This window comes from Ictidomys tridecemlineatus, chromosome 7, assembly GCF_052094955.1.
Source record: "Ictidomys tridecemlineatus isolate mIctTri1 chromosome 7, mIctTri1.hap1, whole genome shotgun sequence".
Lineage (NCBI taxonomy): Eukaryota > Metazoa > Chordata > Mammalia > Rodentia > Sciuridae > Ictidomys > Ictidomys tridecemlineatus.
Window position 1 is genome coordinate 194,808,424 of NC_135483.1, and position 24,150 is coordinate 194,832,573.

The following is a 24,150-nucleotide window of genomic DNA, read 5'->3' on the forward strand; positions in this document are numbered from 1 at the left end:
ATCTACTTCCGGCAGAGCTGTGTCATGTAGTTATGAAACTGGAGGCTTTGGCAGCACTGCCATCCAAGGATGCTACTTGAATGCTCTGTGCCCCAGTCTGCTTATCAGTCAAATGGGACGGTGTTGGTGCCTGCCTCCCAGGCTGTGGGGAGAGTTGATGAGTTAACAGGCAACCACAGCCCAGCAAGGTGGGGTGCATAGATGCTTGAAAACTGCTCATGCTTTTATATTTGTGTGCTTCTGTGTGTCACCTGACAATACCAAGTGTCCCTACAACTTGACATTTGGAGTGAACAAGGCTGGGTGCTCATTTGGGCAAGAGATGGGTTTCTACTACTTTTCCTCTAAGACCTGGTGCTTAGCTTGTTGGTTAAGCACACAGAGGGCACAGGGCAGCTGCCTGGCTTCGGCTGCCAGCTCACCTTCAGGTCAGCAGCTGACCTGCAAAGTGTGCACACAGAGCCGGAGAGCCCCAGAGGCTCAGGGAAGAACGGCTGAGTCAATGCCGCAGGTCCCCCCCGTCAGGAGCCTGGAGAGGCTTTCTTCCACGGCAGCTGGGGAAAGACCACGTCCCTGGCTTGGGGGATTTACCTTGGACTGAGGGTAAAATCAAACAGACCACATTAAGAAAACAGAGAACAAAGCCTTGCAAGTTCACGTTCATCAGCCAGTCAGTTAACTGCCTGCCAGAACCACACTTGGCTTGCCAGGGAACTTCGACAACGTATCATCCACAATGTCTAACATATGGTAAAAAGTTGTTAATCACACAAAGAACCCGGAAAATGTGACACATGGTCCAGGAGAAAGCAATCAAGCAGAAATAGACTCGCGATGGTGCTGCGTCGGAAGGCGTGGAGAAGCTCTGCGAGGACTGCGAGGTTCAGGGACTTAGAGGAAAGATGGTCAATGAATGAGCAGATGGAGAAGTGCCGCTCAGCATCAAAAACCAACCCCCAGCAGCAAACACAAGTTCTAGAATTAGAAACAAAGGTATCAAAAACTAAAAAATCCACACCATGGGTTTAACAGCAGATTGGGGATGATAGAGGAAAGGGCAGGTAAATGCAGACACAGTGACAGATTATCCAGTGGGAACAGAGACCTAGGGAGCAGTATCAGGTGAAGTATGTCTAACTGGTGGGTTAGGAGAGGAGGGAGAAGATGGGTGAAAAAAAATATTTGAGGAAACAATGGCCCAAATACCCCAGATTTGGTGTAAATTATGATTCTACAGATTCAAGATGCACTTGAGTCAAAAGCAGAGTAAATAGAGCCAACAGGAACGCCAGGTGTGGCGCGGTCAAACAGGCAGGAACCAAAATAAGGGAGACTCTCGGAGCCATCCCAAGAAGGGCAGAGCCCCCGGGAAGCAGGGATCCCGGCTCAGCAACTCCTCGCCACACGCACTGGTGGCCAGAAGGCCCGCGTCACGTCTTCATGGTGCTGAAAGAAAACATGTGAACCCCAAACGCGATGTCTAACAAAAGTGTCCTTAAAAGCTAGGGACAGTTAAAGACTTTTAAGAGAAAGAAACAAAAGCTAGGAAAACTGACTGGCAGCAAATCTGCACTGAAAGAAGTGCTAAGGGAGCTCCCTGGTGGAGAGGGCAGCCAGGCCGGCGGGAGTGTGGACAGCTGCAGGGGACCAGGGTGTTGGAGCGGTGGACATGTGGAGACCACGGAGACTGTGGCTCTTTCTCTTTTGATTTTAAAGACCAATGGCTGTTTGAGGCAAAGATAGCAACATTCAACTGTAGTTTTGATTTAGCTGCAGAACTACGAGTTGGCAAGGGTGGCAGGGGGTTGTGCCGCTGCTGGGCACGTGGACGGGGACAACACCGACTCCACGTGGACGGTGGAGAGCCTGGTGGGTGCAACCTCGAGCAGCCCTGTGCCATACAGTGGACACACCGCTGAAAGGACCGCGGAGGAACTGACAGGATCTACTGGGAAAATGCTGAATTGACCCGAAGGAAGGAAGGAAGGAAAGGAGACGCAGAATAAGAAAGAAATGGACAATGGAGAGTAGACAGGGAAATGGCCATAAAGATGGATGGATACAACGGAGCAAGTGCACCTATTAAGTGACATATTGTCAGACTGAATAAGAAAAAGCAGCTTTGGAGTGTTACAGAGATGCTCTTTAAAGACACAGATACATAAAATACACATAGATGTAAGCACGAGAGAGCCGGGGGGGGCTACCTCCACATTAATATTGACTACAGGTAGACTTCATGACAAGGGTCATTTCCAGGGACACTTCACAATGACAAACCAAGCCATCAGGAAAACAGTGACGAAGCGGATGAATCTCCTAAGGGCGCCTCCGCCTGGGAGAGGTCGGCAGTCCACGCAGGCAGAGGCTCTGCTCTCAAGTCCAGCAATCGCTGCTGTTAGGAGGACAGTGGCTGAGGGGTGAAACCCCAGTGCTGTCACTCACTCACTCAGTTGTGGAAGGCTGGATTAGCTGAATGCCGAGAAGGAACTGCCGATACTGGGTTAGATCACTAACTAACGACTTAGATCACAGTGGCTGTCCTTTACCTCGTCGGTGCATGTTTGATCTGTCACCACCTCCCACGTGGAGCCTGACCAAGCAGACCCTGCGGAGCCCTTGCCTTTTCACATCCCTGCTCTGCTTAGCGTACCGCAAGCTGCTCCAGGTCTCCCGAGGAAAGAGCTGATGCTTGGGAGCCACCGGAGCCCAGCAGTTTATGCCACATGAGCAACGAAGCCCAAGTGCGAATGCCTGATACATGTTATTACAGCGGGGCGGGGCGGGCTGAGGAGGGAGACTGTGGATTGGATTTTCATTGGGCTGTGCAAGGGTTTGGTGGGGGGTCTGGATGGCACAGGAGGGTGTTTACATGGAAAACGAAGCTGCTCCTAATCGCAGGATGCTCAGCCAGGGGCGGCAACCCATGAATTGACAGAGGAGGCAATGGGGAAGTTAAAGAGAGACGCGCTTGTTTGCCTAAAAAAGTTATCTGCGGGACTTGAAAATGTGATTTGAAAGAGGGCGGAGAATCCGAGCCAGAGAAAAGGAGCACGTACCTTGAAGACCATGTGCAGCATCATCTGCAGGCCGTTCTTGCCAGGGTACTTCCCAGCGATGTTGGCCGCCGACAGGTTGAAGAGGTTGGCTCCCGTTTCCGTGCAGATGGTGTGGACCAGCATTTTCTTCCCTACCCCGGACGGCCCAGCCAGCAGCAAGGACTTCACCAAGGGAGCCTTCTCGTGCACGGCGGCAGACCCTGGAAAGGTGGGGGCAGAGGCTCTGAAATCCTGCTCTTTCAATCAGCCGCTGTGACTGAAAGACCTGACCAGAGCAACTGTGGAGGAGGAAAGGCTTATTTGAGGGCTCCGGGTTTCGGAGGTCTTAGTCCACAGAAGGCAGGCTCCATTCCTTAGGGCTCCAGCTGAGGCTGAACATCAAGGTGGAAGAGTGTGGTGGAGGGAGTGGCTCACATGACGGACAGGCAGCAGACAGACTCCACTTGCCAGACACAGATACAGACTCCACAGCCACACCCTCAACGCCCCACCTCCTCCAGCCACACCCTGCCCCAATCACCACCCAGTTAATCCCACCACCCAGTTGTCTCTCCCGTGAGCTTTGGGGGACACCTCACATCCAGACCATAACACCTGCCAAGAACACAGTGGCCCTTCACTGAGAGCCTCAGGGCTGGCACCTCATGTGGCCCTGGTTTCTGCACCGTGATGACCACGGGAAGAAGGTGAGCCTGGGCGAGGCTCCTGCCCTGGGCTGCGGCGTCTCTGGTTTGTACACCAGAGCTGGGGTGGAGCCCTAGGGTCAGTGGTCACTCAATGCCTCCTTTTCTCCCTCTCCCAGACACCTTCCCTGACTCCCAGCGTTAAGCTGAACTCCTGGAGTAGCTTTTCTTGGATTTTTACTTTTATTTCTTTAGGGTTCTCCACCTCCCAGCAACAGCACAAATCCCTGCAGGCTTGGGAAGGAAGGTGGGGACGGAGTCCGTGAAGTGGGCAAGGAGGGTCCCTGGAGCCCGCCTTCCTAGCATTTAGTGGTGCTGACTGTGCCTAGACCCAGGCAGGAAGTAGCCTCGGCTTCCTCCTTCTTCCCTGGCCTTTGTCCTGTTGGGCAGCACAGTCAGACCAACGCTGGGTAGTAACGTGACTTGAATTATTGTCACTATTCCAAGGTTCCTGCCTTGTGTTCTCAACCACACTGCCCATCTCCGGGGGTGGGGAGTCTCCATCGCAGAGAATGCAAGCAGAGCTCGGATCAGGCATAGTGAGAAAGGAATTGGACCCTGGACAGCCTTCCATACCCCGAGGCTGAATGGACAAGGGAGGCCTGGCCCCCCTCCCCTGCCGGGGAACCGTGTGCCTTCCTCACTTCCCACTACCCCATACACGCTTATTCAATGTCACCCTACAGAGGGCGGCTCACGTGGAGGACGGTGGATAATCGTGAAAATCGTGTTTGCATATGTTACATAATTTCCTGTACAAGAAAAAGGAAAAGGAAAAGCGTATCATAATTACACGGGCACATTAACAACTGGCCTAAAAGGGCAAAGAGCTGGCCAAGGCTGACCACGTGGTGATAGAAGTTTCCAGTACAAGGCTGACCTGAGGAGGAGGGTGGAAGGCTCCAGCCGGGGGCCACAGTGACACAGGGCTGTGGTGAGGGATTCCAGTAGGTGACTGGGGATGGACAGTGAGGGGCATGAGAAGGATGCCACCAGTTGTCGGGGTCCCTGAAGGGTGGCCGGCATGGCACACTGCAGGGGCCAGGGGCTGGAAGAGGTGCAGGGGGAAGGAACAGGACCAGGACAGCACCTGGGCAGGGGCAGCAGGAGATGCCGGAGAAGGTGTGTGTGACGTGCTGGAGTCACGTGCCAGAGGAGGGTCAGGCCGACGGCCCAGAGGCGAAGAGGGTGGCTGGGGAAGGCCTCTGCACCTGGGAACCAGGTGACCCAAGGAGGCTGAAGGTGGGCGGGTGGACCTGGGAGTCAGCAGGGCTCTCCCTGCTGCTGCTGGGGTGGCCGAGAGCCACGGGAGCTTCTGGTGGGGGAGGATTGCAGAGTACAGGAAGGCCAGGCTCCTGGATCCTGATCCCAGTTTTGCCTCTTCCCACCCCTCACCAAGTTGGAGATGCTTGCTCATCTGGAAGGCGGTCACCGAGTCCACCTGCATGGCTGTGGTGGGGAGTGGCCATGGCTGTGAGTCCCCACTGAGGACCAGGCTTCTGCTCAGGAATTGTCCCCTCTGGGCCTTTTCTCCCAGGTCTTCCTGGTGTCTGGTTCTTTGACAGACACCAGGCTGTCTCTTACCTACTCAGGTGGCTTTGGAGCCTCAAACCTGTTCTTGGGAGCCCAGGATGGGGCTGTTTCCCAGTCTGGTGTGAAGAGTGGCTGTGTGACTTCTCTGAAAGGCCAGGTTTGAAAGGCAGTGGCCACCACCAAGGACCTGAGCCATCAGAGCCCAGAAAACAAGAACCCCACATTCCCTCCTGTAACTGGATACTGTTTTGACACCTGACCTTCCCCTGATGCATTAGGAAGGCGAGTGGCAGCCACAGGTGTTGGGCTGGGGGGGCTGGGGGGCTGTGGGGGTCTTTCTGGGTTCCTCTGGTTTGCAGACAACTCATGAAATTTAAATTAAGGACCTGAAGGCTTCTTAAACATTCCAGACATGACACAAAACCTCTGTCGGAAGAAAAGCCCCGTGGGGTCTGTGCCCAGAAGGGCGGGCAGGACAGCAGGCCCTTTGATGAAGGAGCGCAGGGCAGGGGAAGTGCTTCCTGGGCACCCTCACGGCTTCCGACAGGAAACCCCCCACAGCCCCTCACATCCACAGCCCGGGCCCTGCTGGCCCTGCGTGCTGTGGGCTTTCCACACACTGGGATGAGGGTGAGGTCCAACCTGCTATTTTACTTACATGGACCCTGTGAATATTGTATGTTGTAGACCCTGAGTTGTTGCCCTGATCCATCTACTTGCTGGGATGTGCGTGTTAACATCACCCCAGGTTCCATTTACTGTGTCTGACATGACGTTAGAAGAGGACTCAACTGTTTCTTGCCAATTGGCTTAAGCTCTTCTTTAGATCGGAGGCGCTCAAACTACTCCCGCTGCAAGCAAAGGAGACAGTGAGACCTCTACGTCACAGTTGCCCCCTGGGGCGCTGCCCCTGCTCCAGGTGCCTTGGGCACACCTGGGGTGACAGCAGCAGAGGTGGGGGAGAAGAACCTGACAGGCTGGCGCTGCACAGGCTCTGAGGAAGCATGCCAAACTGTGGCTAGCAGTGAGAGTGGACCTCGGGGGCTGGCCCAGCCTCAGGTGAGCCCGGGGACCCAGAGGCTGCCTGTGCGCAGGAGCAGTGAAGAAGCCCATGCACAGAGGTCCACAGCCACCCGTGCTTCCTCTGATGCCACTCACTTTAACTGAGGTGCTTGCCTTCGCCATTCTCTCTCCCGCTGACTGCCTGAAAGTCCCCAGCCCAGATCCAAAGAAGGGCAGATGCCCTCCCTGGAGCACGTCCCCATGCTGGGGACGCACTGTCGAAGGGCAGCGAGGCTCACTCAGAAATATCAGTAGCAGAAGCAAAGCTGCAAAGAACATCCACACTGGGACCACCCGCGCGCGTGTGGAAGGGCCAGTGGTCCTTACCCAGAGGCAAGATCCCGTAGAGCGTGATGAGCTGTCGGACGTCCAGGAGGGAAGGCATGGGCTCTATGGACACGTGGCGGAGTGTGGTCCCCAGGTAGCTGTACTCACCTGAGAGGAGAGAAATGGGGATCAGCAACAGAAGAGCAAAATGGTGGGAGAACACTCATTCACCCTGCAGAGTGACTAGAGCGGGGCTATGGAGACTCACTGTGAAGAACACGTCTATCTAGAGGACGGTTTGAAGAGCCACCCAAGCCAGGGGACACCGCTGTCCTACCTGTAATTAACTGGGAATTACATTGGTGACTACACTCACCTAATATTTAAACAAATAACATTTGAATATTGGGTTCTGGGGAATGAGATACAGTTTTTAAACGAGGGACATGCAAAGGAAGCTAAAATCCAGTTGGTTTTGCTTTATTTATATTCTAAGAGATTATATATAACGTTTGCACAAACTTAAAAAATAAATTATTTCAGACCCATGTGGAATCTGCTTTGCAGCAGTGCGAATCTGAAATCTAAAATGCAGTCATTTGAAAGGAAGGGTAGGAGTCTAATTTAGGATAAATAGAAACATCTCCTTCTGAAGGTAATATTCATTTACATTTTTATCATTTTTAAAGGGTTGCCAAAGGAATAATACAGAAATAAATCTCTACAGGTTTAATTAGAAGATATCAAAGGGCTTAATTGTAACCAGCCATAAATCTGAAGCGTTATTTTCTAACTAATTTAGATAAGGTCACCAAGAAAATTAGTTTGGCTGTCTCCATTTGTCACGAGGATGGGCCTTTATATGATCATATGATCCTCTTGATTTGTGCCTGAATTTGTAGTAAAAATATTCAATGAACGAACAGCAGTGTCTGGGATGGTTTCCTACATGAGGTTTAGGGATGCAAGAGCATACCCACGTATGAATCACAAAAAAGTACCAAAAGCTTATATGCTTTTGCAAATTCTAAGAGCAGTAGGGTTAAAATCCAGACAACGGTGGCTGCTTTGTTGCAGAGGGCAGGCTTCCAGGCCTCTGAATGAGAGAGTCCTTGGCAAGGGCAGGGTGTGGGGTGCAGGGATGAGTGATGATGAAACCTCCACCACGGCTTCGGATGCCCACGCTCTTTAATGAGCAAGTAATAAATACCAGAGTGGTTAATTCAGCCTTCACCAGGAGAGAGGTCCCGCAGCACCCGTTCCACCCAGCCCTTATTAACCGTACACACGTCGTTAGAGAGGATAGGGAAGTGACCCTGATTCTCCTGCTAGGTAAACCCATATTAATGACCAGACTCACCATATTTCCAGAACCTAATGGTTTTTCTTTTGTAAAGCAGATCATATAAAATTGAATTAGGGAGTGTTGGTTCTGATACAGTGAAGGTGCCAATCGCCCAGGCGGTTTGCCAAGCTAGGAGGCTCCATCTACTCGGAAAGCACATACTAGCCATCCTCTCTCCAGCTGACTGCCTGCAAGTCCTCAGCCCAGACCCCAAGATGGCAGATGTGCCCTCGCTGGAGGCCTTCCCCATGCTGGGGACGCCAAAGGAATAAAACAGAAATAAGTCTCTACAGGTTTAATCGGAAGATATCGAAGGGCTTAATTGTAACCAGCCATGTGTTTGGTGATGGCCCAGTGGGGGATCTTTTCTCCCACCCACTCCAGAGCTCAAAAAGTTCTGGATTCCCCGCACAGGTCCAGACCTTCCATAAGGGAGAAAAGAGAAAAACAGCAGAAGAGGTGTTTGAGACAGAGGACGTGAGAAAGGGCCCAGACGCCCAGGAGAGGGGAGAAATGGACCCTGCCGTGGGCTGCGCCCTGGCCCTGGGCGGTTTCTGCACACAGAACCGCGGTGTGCAACCTTGTGGAGACAGGGCCTGGCCCATGGCCATCAGGGTGGACCCTAAATGCTATAGGGCTAGAGTCCTCACAAAAAGGTGAAACTGGACGTGAACAGAGGCACAAAAGGAGAACACCACGCCCAGAGGAGGGAGAGACGGGCGATGCCGCTTCACACCAACGAGCCCCAGAGATGCCACAGCTACCTGCGCAGGGCAGAGGTGGACAGGTCACCCACCCGCACCCTCACACTGGCCTCCAGGGCCTGAGGCCACCAGCCGGCGTTCCTCAGGCCAGCCACGACCTGCCAAGGTGGTTCTGCACATCGTCCCCGATGAGCACACAGTAAAGAGAATCAGGGTGGAAGAGCCCAGTAAGGAGAAACAACCAACACCCACAGAATGGAAACGGAATCAGCCCCACGTTCCCATTGTCCCTAACCGTGTAAGAAAGAGGGAAATGGAGCAATCTGGGTCTTTAAACAGGCTCCTCAGACATGGGTGAGTGGACGCGGGAGGCTCCCTGGACAGCTGCTCCTTGGCTGGGAGCCTCTGAGAGGCACTCGGGACTTGCTGAGTGGTGATCCCCAGCCTGAGCCAGCCCGTCCTGCACGCCAGAACCCTCTAGGGACCAGGCAGAGCGAGAGAGAGCCCAGGTGAGCTGGCTCCTGCGCAGAGCTTCCCGGTGACAATGAGGACCACGCCACATGTCTCAGAGACTCAGTGCTCCTGTGTCCTTTCTGCTGCAGCGGCTCTGCCAGCCTGCCTGGGAGCTGCCTGGGATGTTCTTTGTATGCACAGGACCTGAGCCAGAACCCCCAGGGATGGGCGCCTGGGAACCCGCTGAGTCTTCCGACCTTCAGGGCAGGGGAGGACTTCAGGGCGAATGTGGAAAACACTAACTGGGCTCAGTTTCAACCAAACGCAGCTGTCTCTGAGGCCTGGTGCTGACAGGGTCATCCAGAGGGAAACCCATCTCTGTCTCTCCTCAGCCAGTGGCCAGCCTGCTCTGTGTCTTGTGCTTTGTGACGTGGATGGTCAGGAGGCACGTGTGGGGCACCACAGAGCCAATACCTTCTTCACAGGAGCGCACTGAGCCGACGCAGGACTGGAGACAGCAGGAGGGGTGTCGGCGGCTGGCCAGGGTGCTTCTGCTGCCACATGCTCAGAACTCATCGAGACTTTCCCAGGCGGTGGCTGCCATCACCCACCCTACAGAGAGGCACAGGAAGATCCTGGGGGAGGCAAGGTGGAGCCCGGGGAGAAACCCAGTCTGGCCAGGGTCCAGCGGTGGGCATCCAGCCTGCATTTTGGTGGCCTAGGGGGTCCTCATGGGCACTAATGTCCAGAATATCTCTGTAGCACGCTGGTCCCACTGGGAAGCTTGCTGGTCCCTAGGGGTGGGATGGGGCTCCTGAGAAGGACTTGGCAGTTTGGGGGCTGTGAGGAAATGTGCTGTTTCTTGCACACCTCAGAGTGGGCTTCCTGGGCATGGGGCCAGCGTATGGAGATGGACACCGGACAGTGTAGAGTGAGGCCCGGGAGGGGTGTGGCCTGCTGAGCTGGGGAGGCGGGGGGGGGGGAGGAAGGGCTAGGTTTGCAGGCAGGCCCACCAGCCTCTGGTTCTGTCCTCTCCTCTTCCATCTCTTGCAGCCAGACCTGCTGTGAAGGGGGTGGTGACCGGGATCTGAGTGGTGCTGGGAGGGGGCAGGACTACAAATCCTGACTCCCAAAGTGACTCCCAGCCCTCTGGAGCATGGCTGGACCTGCTGGAAAAGCCCAGGTCTGCCTGTCTGTCCTGCCTGGAGGAAGAGCCAGGAGGCACAGCCTGTAGGCTGCCCTCCTGACGCTGTGTAGGGCTCTGAGCACACAGCTCTGAAGAGAACAGGTTGCTCGGGAACCAGCCAGGCCGCGCCTCTGTGTGCCGGTGTCACAGAGAAACCGAGAAGTTCAATCAAAATCAGAGCATCCGACTGAGGAGAGGTGCCTGCAATTATTTGGTTCCAGGTCCCCTTACGTGGGAAGTCTGTCCGGCCTGGCTGGCGAAGGAAGCTCCAGGCACGAACTGCTGTGTTCCAAAACCAGAAAGACATTGGGGAGCCAGTGACCAATGAGCAAAGGAGTGTCCAGACTTCAAGTCCTTCTCCATCCCGAGGGCGTGGCGTGAAGGCACTGAGCTCCGCTTAAGGAACAAAAGCCAAAAGCCACCAAAGACAGAGAGGTTCAGCTGGGGCTGTCCCAGGACCAGAGGCTTTCCCATCCTGCCAGCCCCAGCAGAATGGCAGCTGGGTCTGCAGGCCCATCAGACTGGGATCCACCCCGGAGGCTGCGTGTTCATGTGGGAGGATGTCAGGGGGTTGCCCTCCGCAGAGCTTAGCAGCCTCCCGTGCTTGGACCCCCGGGGTAGCAGCACAGCAATGCCCTGACGCCCTTTGACCTTGGCGGTTAGCTGGAATGGTTTTGAAAAGGAAGACACCCCTCACCTGCTGCTGGGGTACCCGGGGGTGAGGACATACAGAGCAAATGCCTGGAACTTTCTGATTGCCAGTTTGTAAGACAATGAACTGGCCTCTGGTCGTACTCTGTGAAGATGACAATTAGGGTTTTTTTAATGTTGTTAAGAACTTTTGAATAAAAATATGTCTTATGGATTTCAATACATCGTATTTCTTATCCTCACTGAGCTCAGTCTGGCCCCCTTTGGCCTGAGGAGTTCGCTCAACTTGTCTCCTGTTTCCTTTTGTCAGCTTGTCTCTTCATCAGCGAGTTTCTTCAACCTGTTTTCTGCCGTGAACCCCGTCATCTCTGACAGCTTCGTCACCATGTGACAGGAGGTATCTCGGGCTCCTCTCTGTGTCCCCTGCCCTGTCTGGCACTGGCCATTTCTCCAAGAAGTGCTGGCTTCTTCCGTGGGAGATGGAGTGTTAAGAACACAACCCGAAGGCCAGGGGCTTTTGTGGCTACAGGTTGGTCCCGCCTGCACCAAGAGCCAGGAGGTCATTCTTTCTAGGTGTTTTGATGGACAGAGCTGGGAAGGCCATGCACCCTGGTATTCATCATGGTCGCCCTACCTTAAAAGTATCCATCTTAAAATCTTAGGATTTTAAGAGTATCCATCAGTTCCTGGGAATTGGGCCTCTGTGCTTTACCAGTGTGGATTTCCAGTTTCCCCAACTCCTTCTACATGACACATACACCCCACTCTCTGTCTTCAGGACATGGGGTGGGTGGCAGGCCCCACAACTTCTCAGTTGCCTACCTCACGCTGCACCACCCCATAGATACCCACTCTCATGCCAACCAGTACTGCCCAGGACACTGAAGGCGCTAAGCCCTTGTGTTGACCAGCTCTTCCTCCCCGGTTTCTGTGGCTGTGTGATCCAGTGTCAGAGCAGACGGCTCTCTGCACTCCCACTGTGCCTGGTGGCCCTGTTTGGTCTCAGGTTCAAAAGTGAGTATGCCCTGCAGGTTGCCACCAGCCCTGGTGTCAGATCTCTCTCCTCCGTTTCCACTGAGGTAGCTCCTTCCTAGCAGACTCCTCAAGATGGGCACATGGGCAAAATACACTGAGTTCTTGCCGAGTTAGGAGCTTGTGTCCTGTGTGTGTGAACATGCGTTTGGGTGAGTTCAAACTCCTCGGATCTTGTTTACTGCGCTTGACCATCTCAAAGATGTGGCTCCATCTGCTTCTGATACAAAGTGCTGCTGTCCATCTAATTTCCTTTCCCTTAGGGGCCACTGATTCCCAAGGCACTTTTAGAGAATGTGCTTGGTGTTGGTGAAACTGAGGCCCTGCTCCCAGATGCAGTGTATCTTTCCTGATGTGGCTTCCACGTCTTTTCAAAGAAAGCCTCATGAGTTTGGTTCCGTAGTGTTCTGCCGCTCCCCTTTGGCTCTTCTTCAGGGACTTAGTTGTATGTTGGACCTTCTTTGTCTGTTTTCAGTATTTGATAGGTTCTTCTGAATTTTTAAAAATCTCTATTCATTTCTAATTTTACTTTAAAATTTCTTTTACCATTTCTCTCTCTTAAAGCATTGTTCTTTATGAGCGCTTGTATCTAAATCAGTTTTTTTCCTAAAATATTGTTTCCTTTATTAATACTATTTCTTGAGTTTTACCACCTCATTCCTGAGTTTTTCTAATTCTACTTCACGCTGTTCTTACACGTCTTCTATAATTTTAATGCATATTATTAGCTTCTGCTCTATGGCAATGTCTTTTTGAGATATTTTTCCTCATTTTTCTTAGGATAATTTTATGTGGGCTTTGACCTTGAAGTTTTCTGTTGCTAAAATTTATGTGAGTTAACTATCTGTTGTTCTAGAAGACGTGGCTCAGGATGGCTTCTCTGGCTTTGCAAGTCTTCCTCTCCTGCTGTTCATGTATGTGGACACACGGGGCCACTTCTAAGTCATGCTCCACCTCGGATCCCCTCTACCAATGCTTTTGTTCTCTCTGTTTCATCTTTATTTTCCCTGTTCTGCTCGGTTTTGGTTCTACTCCCAAGAGGTTCCTTGGTTTGGAACCCCGTCTAAGAAGGGCACAGCGGAGGTCACTCCCAGAGTTTGTCAGTGTGGACTGCTTCGGCCAGGCCCTTTGCACTGATCTGCCCTGGACACGCCTCTCCGTTTCAGTTCGGTTCTTGCCCAGCCCACGGCACCTTTCAGTGAGTGCTGGCTGTTACTTTGAGGCTGTTCTCAGGCCCTTCAGTGTCCCCAAGGCTTGTACTTTGAGGCTAAAGAGTAAATATTTTAAAAAAAAAATTTGTTTATTTATTTTCAGTTTTCGGTGGACACAACATCTTTATTTTATTTTTATGTGGTGCTGAGGATCGAGCCCAGCGCCCCACGCATGCCAGGTGAGCGCACTACCGCTTGAGCCACCTCCCCACCCTGAAGAGTAAATCTTGTCATTTAGCTTTGGAGTAAGGGAGGCCTGAGGGTTTTTGGTACCTAGTTGCTCTATTAGAGTGAACAATGACACAGTTTATAGTACGCTGAACACAGAGAGACTTCCTGCGTCTACACTGACACCACCACAATTCAAAAAGGTCCATACGTTCTTACAGAAGAATGGTCTCTTTCAGTGTAGGAGGAGTGGTGGGAAAAGAATCCCACTTTACCACCGTCACAGTGAGACTGCCGCAGACAAAAGTCACCAGTGGATGCCACAGTGTTTGGGAGAGGCAGCTAGGGTCGGCATCTCCAGAGCCCCAAGTACCACCCCATGTTATTCTGTAATTACAAAGAGGAAGATAGCTTCCGGTGGAGAAGTCTGGGGACAGCACCTTCACCATGTGGTTCAACTTGACGTCACTAGCGATGGGACAGAGTGGCACCCTGGGTCCAGTGGGAAACACTGAGAAGGACACTGCATCTTCGGAAGTCTTCCTGTGAAAAACGTTAACCTAAATCAAATGATGGGGAAACCATCAAAGCAGCTCAGCGGAGGAACAGCCTGCAAAGCGGCTCAGAGTCCCAAGAACTGCGGGCTGAGCTGGGCGGAAAAGGCCAGGAAACAACTAGAGGGAAGGGTCGCAGGAGCACCAAGAGATGGGCAGTCACCCATGGAGGACACTACCAGGCCCAGGGAAACTGAGCTGCACGTCTATGTTGGGCGGCAGTTGACGCCCCGTGGTGACGTGGGACAACACCCCAGCTCCCTGGAGGGACTTTCTCCAGGAGAAGGTAATGTCGGCACTAGGATGGTGAAGTTACGGGGCATCTTAAGCTTTGTGTTTCCAGGTTAAAAAAAAGATCAACAGAAAAACATTAGTTTTAGGGCTGGGGATGTGGCTTAAATGGTAGTGCGCTTGCCTGGCTTGCGTGCGGCCCGGGTTCGATCCTCAGCACCACATACAAACAATGATGTTGTGTCCACCGAAAACTAAAAAAAAAATATTAAAAATTCTCTCTCTCTCTCCCTCCCTCTCTATCGCTCTCTCTTTTTAAAAAAAACATTAAAAAAACCCATTAGTTGAAGGTTGTGATAGCCCCTGTCCGCACCTCCTTTTCCCTACCTCCCTGTCCTCCACGGAAGCTCCCTCGGGTGGAATTCCTGCTGGGAGCGTGTGGACTGTGGAAGCCCGGGGCTGCCCCAGGGCATTCTGCTTGGTCAGGAAGCACACACAGTTCATTTCCTCCTCAGGTTATGCCAGAAAAAATGTGCCAAGGAGCTTGGCAAGCAGGATACAAAGTCCTGCTGTTGCCAAGTCAGGGGCAGCACTGGACCCGGGGTCAGTTCACGGCACCCCCTTAGGTGATTCCCGTCACTCAGTCTGACAAACGTCTGCCCAAGGCTACCACCGTGCGGTTTGTTTGGACGAAGACTCAAATGAAACATATTTCCCACTGTTGGACCTCAGGGTTGCTCCTGGGGCACTTTACCAATGTAATCAGAGAGGTTGACTTTCCGAGCCTGGATCAGCAGGCCTTCCTCCACCAGCTCCTTGAACAGAGACTCGATGGTCCTGGGGACAAAGCAGAGCGTCTACGTCAGCAGCCCACACAGGGGGTCAGCAGTATCTCTGTCAATCAGCACATGAGCCGAGAACTTCGACCACATCAATTCCAAGTGTATCTGCATGTATGCAAATGATTGGACTTCTGAGGTGTTTCTACAATTTGGGGGGTAAATTTGGCCTTTAAAAATAGAGATTTCACTCATCCATGTGCGTATCGGGTGTTTTCCATCAATAAGGATTGTATCTCGGGGTAGCTGAGGCCAGCCGGGTGACCACTAGTCTTTGTGATAGCACAAATGTGAATTAGAAATCACCCAATGCTAGCAATGCGCTGTTCAGCCTGCACCTGCCCGCAGTGGGAAATCATCAACGCTTGGTGAAATTTGTGTTCCTATTAACCTAACAGCACGATGGTTTGAAAGAAATCGGTACGAGGAGCGAGGCCTCTGCTGCAGCTCTCTCCTACGTGGAAGGTGAAGTGTAAGGCTGCGTGGGGAACGGCTTCTAGCAGGCTGCGGACATTCTGCAGTGTTTACAGGTGCCGAAAGGACTTCTCAAAGAGGGGCCTGGCACAGAGCCAGCACACTGTGATTCATGCCACCCAGCAAATATGGACGCAGGGTCCCACTTAAAGGCCGCCACCCCCAGCGATGTCAGGTGGGGTTTGTGGGAATTCCGATAGGCAGCTCAAATATCGTTCAGTGTGGGCGGCCACGATGCTTCCTCTTCTTTTCCTTCCACCCCACCCGTCATTCTATTATAAATCAATTATAAATAAAGCTATTTTCCGACAGTTCTCCCACTGTTCTGTGATCCAAGGGACAAAAGGGACTCAGGAAGGTCAGTGCTGTTGGGACCCATGTGACCTCCAGTCTTCAACATATTTAAAAATAGCTCGCCCTCTGCCGAAAATTAGGAAAGGGCTAAAGGTAATGGAATTGGGGTAGGTAGCAGTACCTGATCTACATCCACGAGATACCCTCTGCAGCGTTTTAACTTGAATTACTATAGGCACATACCATGGGCTTGTTATGGTTTAGATCCGAGGTGTCCCCAAAAGCTTGTGTGAGAAAGTGCAAGGACGTCTGGGGTGAAGCGTTTGGTTATGGCGCACTAATCCCCTATGGGGGTTAACTGGGTGGTGATTGTAGGCAGGTGGGGTATGGCACCCCAAAAAGAGCCCCCCAGGTCCACTGTGAGCAAAACACCTGGCAGGAAAGGTCCCTTCAGAAGGTCCCGACACCCTCCTGTTAGGGTACTTCCTCCCTAACGTGTGACCCTCGCGCTCTTTATTTTCAATGCTGTAGCACTTGAGAGCCGTTTCAGCTTAAAAAGCTCGGCATTTAAACCATCCTTCACTAGGAATCGGAACCGCGAAACTCGAGGAATGGAGCACCCTCTTTGGCAGACTCGTCTCCCCTTGGTCTCCCCGCAACAAGCTGGAGGGAGCCCAGCAGGGGCGGCCAGGCCCGGGGAGGACTGAGACTCTCTCTGCCCCGAAGGAACTCTGCCTGGCGTGTCCTCCGGAGGTTCCTCGGGTCGTTATTTCCTGAACAACTTTTAAAGAACCCCCCCACCCCCACCGAATCTTAACACTTCAAAACGCCACGTGGCACCCAGGTCCGCCTCCGGGCTGTCCTCCTGCTGAGCACCTTCCAGCCTGGGATCTGGTGGGCTGCCGGAGGCTCCCCCAGATCTGCTCCTTCCACGACACTGGACACTGCCGAGGAACAGGGGGCGCCCTCCCGCGGCTCCCGGCCCCCTCCGCCCGGGATCTCCTCACCTGTCGGCCGTCAGGTCCTTGTCCTTCTTCCCCCTCTTCCCTCGCTTCCCTTTCTTCCCTTTGTTTTTCTGTAAGGAAACAGAAGTGACCTCCACTTAGCAGAGATCAGCTGAGCAGACGGTTCCTTGGGGTCCTGGGAGGGGAGGATGCGCTCCCCATTACACTGATGCAGGGCTGCCCTGTTTCCATAGGGGAGGGAGTGGCCTGGGGAATCCCCAGGGCCCCTCCCCCGCAGATGTGGTCCCTATGGACAGAAGGTGGGTCTCGCTGTGAAACTGCACACGGCCAAATTCCAAATCGGCCCCAGGGGTCCTTCCTGTTCTCTGAGCACTGGCACAGGCAGAGAACTGGGCTGTGCTTGTCTCTGAATCTACCATGGTCTAGAGCTTGTTCCCCAGCTGGCCCTGGGGTGACCGTCCTGCAAGGGCCTTTGGAAGACAATCAGGTTAAGAGGGCTCCAACCTCATGATCAGGGTTAGTGCCTTGTGGAAGAGGACAGAGAGCTGTCACCTTTTCCGTCATGGAGACACACAGCTAATAGGGCCACCTCAGAAGCCGAGAGCCTCCGCTACGGAATCTGCAGCCTCCAGAGTTCATGGCAATAAACTTCTCTTGCTTTATCGATCACCCAGTCTGGGGCACTTTGTCCTAGCAGCCCAGATGGACCAGGGCGATACCCCATCACCTCTCTGTTAGCAACTGGCCCAACCTGGGAGCCCTCAGGGCCAGGCAATTGTCCAGCTCCTGTTCCCAAGGAACCTGGCTTTGGGATCCTTGTGACAGCTTGGAGGGACAGGCTCCCAGTGCAGCCTCTCAGTGGTACTGGTCCCTTCAGGGTTCTATTTACAATATCCCTCCGCAGCTCCCCACGGCCCACAGGATGAGCAGGACTTCCAAGGCACGGCTTGCAAAGGCACTCCAGCACTGGGCCTCCTTTCTTGTCACCTTCTAGCCCAGATCCCCTCCAGCGAGCATGTTTCCCAGACATGACAGACGCCAGGCACTATCGTACCCCTGGGTGCTCTGCATTCCACCCCTCCTGAGGGTTCCCCATTCCCTCTTTTTTATTGCTTGATCTGATTTTTCATTGAGCTCTTACATATAACCTCTGCACATTTCAAAATACACATCTTCTTCACCTCTGTCCTTGCCGAGTCACCACAGGCTCTTGGACGTGGGATTGTCACACACTGGCTTCTTTCAAACTGTCACAACATGGAGCTTCATGGACAGGACCGCACGGCTGTGCTTCTGTCGTGGTCTCTGGTTCTTCAGGATCTTCTTTCCAGGTAACAGCAGAGCCACCCACAGAAGGCTCCCGCAGGCCTTCCCGGGTTCCTGCAGCAGCGGTGTCTTGCAGAACTGCCTCCCAGGATCCCGGCCAGGACGTCAACACCCACAGTCAAGTGCACTACATTTCCACGAGGACACGGCAGGCAGGGTCCCTCAGGGGCCCTTTGCTGCCCCCTTGCCTTCCAAGACGCCCCACTGTTAACCCTGGAAGCCAATCGCCAGCTCTCCATCCTATCAATCCTCTTCATCTGTCAAGAGTGCCACTCCACTGCAGGCTGACCTTAGGAGGTCAGCGCTTGCTCCATACATTCATATGCTTTGGCGTAGGATGGCCACCTCTTCTAGGGGACCAACCTCTCTGGTCTCTGTGGCTGCTTTTGACTCAGGGTCTGCTCTGCAGAAGTGAAGCCTCTTCTTGCTTTTGGTGGGGACTCGCACGAGGTCCTCCCCAGCCTTCCACACACAGCCTCTCCGTGTCCTTGAGTCTAAAAGGAGCCATCTGTGGGCAGCACACAGCTGGTTCTTGTTTCAAAACAGACTTTCAGTCCCTCTGTAGTTTTTCATCGGTGAGTTTAATCCATATGCACTTACATTATTGACAGATAAGGACTTGCTATTGCTTTAACTCTTTTCTGTTTCTTTTGTGGTTCTCTCTTGCTGCTCTCCTTGGTGAGCTGGTGATTTTCCCTAGTGATGCACTCCGGATCTTTCCTGGGCTGGGTCCAGGTGAGCAGGCCTGTGGAGGAATCAGGAGCTCCCCTCTCACCTACCCCACAGGGAGGCCTCACAGGCCAAGTGGGCCTCGGTGCGGTGACCCGTGGCCTTGGGAAGGGCAAGGACGTGACCTGGGCAATGTGAAACGTTTCTTCTTACTCCCTCCAGAGTGTTGCTCATTTCTGCACCTCACCTAGGTGCTGCATCCTCTCACCTGGATTCCAGGCTCCTGTGAGGATCCTCCTGCCTGTAGGTGGGTGATCAATCGGTGTTTCTTAGGGGTGTGAAGATGGACTCCTTTTCTGCCATTTTGCTGGTCCTATCCTTCTTTAAATGTGGCAAATTTTATCTATATCCAAGCCCTTGGGAGGAGAGCCAAACCTGCCAGGAGCTCCAGGCTTCTCTAGGAACTTCTGTGTCCTTAGGTTTTTGTGATTAGAATAAGTCGGGGACTTGAGAGAGGCAGGACCTCACCCCGGGACGTCAGGGCGGAGGACAGCTCACCCAGGGAACACCGCTGTCCTGTAGACAGAATCTTGCTTTTGGCAGGACGGTCTCAGTCTTGCTGTCTTTCGTATTCCCTGTGCACCTGGCCTCGGTGCTCAATAGACACTAACTGAATGAAACAAAAAGACGTCCTGCCCCCCGGGGTGTGATTCCGGATCTCCAAATCACCAGAGGGTGGAACAGACCACGATCAAAGCTGATTAATTTGTGATGGGAAATATGATTGTCGAGAGAAGCAGGCTGGGGACTGGCCCTCCCTAAGAGAATGACATGGCAGCGTAGCCACTCATCAGGAGTTGAGGCTCCAGGCAGGAGGGGATGTGGCGGGGTGCTCCTGAGGCCACAGTGACACCCGAGACGCCCCCTCGTCTACAGGGATCGATCTCCGTAGGATCCAGATGTAACATATTAGTCTATTCAGTAAGACACCCTGAGGACTCACTGGTGCCAGGAAGGGTGACAGGGGAGCAGAAGACAGACGTGCAGCCTGCACTTGGGCCCTTCAGGGGAGTTGGAGACAGTGAGGGACTCTGGACTCTGGATATGGTCAAGCCCACTCTCCCTGCAAAGTGCTGGGTGACTACCGACAGATTCGGCCCCTCGGATTCCTCCTGCTTCGTGTCTTCTGTGGCTCGTGGTCTTCCCACGGAGGAATACACATGCCCAGTGAACTTCCGGCTTATGGAGTTAAATCCCAGTCCATCACATCCCAGGGTTCACCCTGGGTCACCTGGACTGGAGTTTTGGGTATGCAACGCTCTGTGGTTCCACAATTAGAGTCCACCTCTTGGAGCACCTGACATCCTTTGTGATGGCACAATCCCTGGCCTCATGGTGAGGGCAGGAGACGAAAGGGATGCTGCAGGAGAGCGAGGGCCTGGTCTGATCTGGGGCCAGGTGGGCAGTGAGGTGGTCGGTGCGAGGGGAAAGGGATCCCAGCCAGGGGGTCCAGTTTCACGTCTGGTTTTGTTCAGTTGAATTTCCACATTCACTCATTAAACAGCCTTGTCTGCAGATCGGAGAGACGTGCACGGAGCTGATGGGCGGCAACAGATGCCCTCACCAGGGAGTGAGGACCTCATGGGGCCACAGTGTGTGGGGAGCTCAGGGGCCCTCAGAGTTGAGCTGTAAAACCAGGACGACATGGGCTAGGAGTGTCATCCCGGGCCACAGTCCCTGGGCTGGGAAAGCCAGAGGGACTGTGTCTGTCCCTTGGCCACAGACCCTGGGGAGCGTCAGAGGCTCAGCTGCCGTGCTCACGCCCATGCCCCAGGGTGACATCTTGGCCTTCTGCCCTGGGTGTTCTGCCCCCATGGCAGGACTGTCTCTAACTCCCCTGAAGGGCCCAGTGCAGACTGCATGTCTGTCCTCTGCTCCCCGTCTCTGAAGGTGAAGCAGGGGACCAAGTACGTGAACTTCGGACACTCTGGTCCAGGTGGCTGCCCCATACCAGGGGAGACAGGGTGGGGGCAACTTAAGGGCCAACTCACTGATTCCTCCTGTTCTGACCTCCCCACCCCCCACAAGCCTGGTCGTCACCACTGGCCACCCCTAAAGATCTACCTCCAGGGGGAGAGGGGGCAGGGGCACTTGGGCCTGTGCTCTGGCTCCTCTGGTAGTTCTCCTCCTGCCCACGGGGCTTGGGCATCTGATGCTGCCCCTGCTGAGGGGTCGAGGAAGTTACTGTCAGAGGACGGAGCGGAGCCTGTGAATGAGCCCCCCAGAGGGCCAAGTGGCCGACCCCCTGAGCTTACCAAAGGAAGGCATGCTGCCCCTCGAGGTTCTGGGGACAGCCACCCAGTCTGCCAGGCGGCCCACCTGGGTGCCCCATCAGGGCGCCCCACTTCTTCCGGTCACTGAATGAGTCACCTCCCCCCCACTCCACCCCACGTCCTCACACTCACCTTCTTCCCTTTCTTTCCCGCTCTGACCGGAAGCTCGATTTCCTTGTTCACTGCTAGTTTTAAGTTTTTCAGCTCCTGTCGCATCAACTCATCAACCTGCGGGAAGACGAAACCCCACTTCTCAGTCACCTTGCATGCCTGGTGGTTTTCTTGGTGAAATTCAAAAACTGCTTCTAATCTGAAGGGTGGTCACGAACAGGCAGTGCCAAGAAGCCGAGTCACTGAGCGGTGACAGGTGTGTCGTACCTGCACCCTGATCTCCGCCTCCACTTCCTTCCGTTTCTCCTTCTTGATCAGCTCTTCGTCATAGTCTTGAGGGAAATTCTGAGATTCATCTTTATTCATCCACGTGTCTATACCCAGGAGGGCAAGGGAGAGAGAAAGAGGACGTCAGCACACGGGCCTCAGGAAGCTGCTGTTAGGTCCAACACAAGCCTCCCTTTCAGCCTCTGGTCGGGGGAGCGTGAAAAAAACAGGCCAGAGAGGACGGACTCACGGGCACGCTAATGTAATACCTTGACAAAGAGGAGAACCGCTCATGGGAAACAGGCAGATGGTACCCCGTCCCGTGGCTCCGACCAGTAGGACAGCATGCGCAGTGGGACCAGACAATGACAGGCTCTATTTTGTGATGTGTTCTATCACTTTATTATTCACTGAAGGGTGAGAGTTGTGGCTGCTGCACTTGCCCACCGTTGACCCCTCCCCGTGGCTGAGCCTTCCCTGATACTTGCAACAGGCCAAGCCCACGAGTGTGCTTTCTCCTAACCAACAGTATATTTTTTGAATTACTTTTTGGATGTTTTGGGAATCACACATATTTTGAACTTCTCTCTTGCCTTCCCCTGGTGGTTCAGGAGTTGGATCCAGAGAACTGTGACCCAAGAGAAAACAAGGAGGACCTGTATCACTCAGAGAAGCAGGGGACGGCGGGAGCAGAGCCTGTCTGGGTCCCCCAGGGTCCAGAAGGGTCCTCGCAGGCTCTGCTTACCTACCTCCCACCAAAAAGAAAAATGATGGAACTGGGCCAGGCAGGGCTGTGAGAGGTGCCAGCTGATGGACGTCTCTGCCACCCAGATGCGAGGCTGAGCCTCATGGGACCCAAGGTTGCAGGGGTGGGATTTTTGAAAATGATGTTGCTGAAAGGCCCCAGATTTCTTCTAGAATAGAATGCCTAGTGTGGCCTTGGAATGAACAGACAAGAAATAAACCACACAGAGGGTGAATTTTCACAGGAGTTCCCCGTTACAGAAGCCACATGAGAGGTGGCCGGGTGACAGGGGCACAAGCAGATGAGAATGCTGGGGTGGGCAGAGGGATGGGTCCTGCCTCCATGAGTCTGCAGTCCTCTGAGGGTGACCGCTGGGGGAGGGTGAAGTTCAAGAGGGCTGTAACCCAGACCAGGGAGGTGAGCAGCTTGGAACTGAGGTGTGAAGTCCGAAGGGCGGCTGGAGGGGAGTGGGCCTGCAGGAGATGGCTGGAGGCCTGGGGTCAACTTCTGTTCTTGTAAATAATCCTCCCTTCGAGCCAGCTAGAGTCCCGACAGAAACGTTCCGTGTAAATTGTCCACAACACTCTGTGGACGTAAAACAATCCCGTCATGTTGAGAAGCCGGCGATGGGGGGAAGCTTCTTCTTCACCGTGAATCCCCCCAGAATGTGCACTATGGTTAGCTTGCAAGATCCCCCATGGCTGCCCTGGCTGATGGTGCCCTCATCTGAAGGCAGGTGCTTCCATTAGTGCATTTTCTGAAACGTCCATGAGCTTAAACTACGGAATGCTTTAAACTATAGGAATAACAGATGCTTCCTTTATGTGTTGAGAATCATAACCTTTCCCCTCAAAAACACTGGGAAAGGCTTCAATGTGTTAGAATGCGCCATTTACTAGTAACAGCTCTTTTCAAGCAGGTTCCCCTGGAGGATTGCTGTCTTCACCAACAGCAAAACCCACCTGTCACATTAAGGTATTTTACAGCAAAATGGCTTTGTAATTTACAGGGAGCTGCTTTTCTTTTTCATTGGATACACTCAAATCTGGGAACAACTCATCCAATAATAAAAGGAGCGCAGAATACATATCAGAAAGGGAGCACGGCTTGGTTATTTATGTACAAACAGTTGCAAGTAACACATTCTCTGGCCCAAGTTGCAGAGATGTTTTAAAATGAAGCACCGCGCACGGGCTTTTCCTATTCCCCCCTAGATGGTCTCAACGGGTTGAGTTTTCCAGTGAAACTTTGCTTTTCTCATGACACTTTTGCACAGGGCACTTTTCAATCCCTTTAAGAATTTCATGGGCATTTATAATTGCAGGAAGCTGAGCATGACCCTCAAGGGCAGCAACTGCCCCAACTGGCTTTTATCCCAAGAATGTGAAAAGCAGGCCAGGGCTGGTTCACACGTAGGGGAGAGTGGCCCAGGAGGGGCCCAGGGGGGTTAATCTGAGTGATTAAAATGCTAATGTCTTATTTGAAAAGGAAAACCTTTGATTGTAAAGAAAAGAACTCTAAGATGAAGAGATTTGATTTCTTTAAGTTACCAAAGACCTGACAGATAGCACATTCCTGGCACCGTCCAGCACGGAGGGCACTGCAGGCCCTTCTGGAGGGACGCTGCTGCTGCTGGATGTCTCAGCCGTGGAGGAAACAGACACGACACAAAAGGCGGGACAGCTCGAGCGCTCTCCTGTGTGGCTTAGCAGGTTGCAAGTCTGAGCTTCCCATGGGAATGTCAGATTTTCCCCAAATTCATTTTTGCGTTTTGTCAAAGGAATGTGTGCACATGGTTACAGACTCAGAGTATCAGAGGACAATCAGAACACTGTCCCGCCTGTCTACCTCGGTCACACTGTCTATGACATTCATTCCCATGTTCATTCTTTCACTCAGTTACAGGTGGAATGAGTCCAGTTGTTAACCTGGGACTTTGCTGAGTGTTGCTATGGCCGGGTGCTGCTCAGAGCAGGTAGAAGGTCCTG

At 53.2% G+C, this 24,150-nt stretch overlaps 1 protein-coding gene across 4 annotated transcripts in view; it reads right to left on the minus strand.

The window, feature by feature from the left end:
- Drc11 (dynein regulatory complex subunit 11) overlaps positions 1 to 24,150 on the minus strand; it is a 124,991-nt gene that overhangs the window by 28,910 nt on the left and 71,931 nt on the right. For all 4 annotated transcript variants that reach the window (XM_078018294.1, XM_013359121.4, XM_040268057.2 and 1 more), the window contains 6 exons: positions 21,418 to 21,524; positions 21,172 to 21,267; positions 16,754 to 16,821; positions 14,894 to 14,976; positions 6,665 to 6,772; positions 3,060 to 3,259 (listed from right to left, as the gene is read on the minus strand). In XM_078018294.1, the coding sequence (XP_077874420.1) occupies positions 3,060 to 3,259; positions 6,665 to 6,772; positions 14,894 to 14,976; positions 16,754 to 16,821; positions 21,172 to 21,267; positions 21,418 to 21,524 (662 nt within the window). The remainder of the gene's footprint in view (positions 1 to 3,059; positions 3,260 to 6,664; positions 6,773 to 14,893; positions 14,977 to 16,753; positions 16,822 to 21,171; positions 21,268 to 21,417; positions 21,525 to 24,150) is intronic.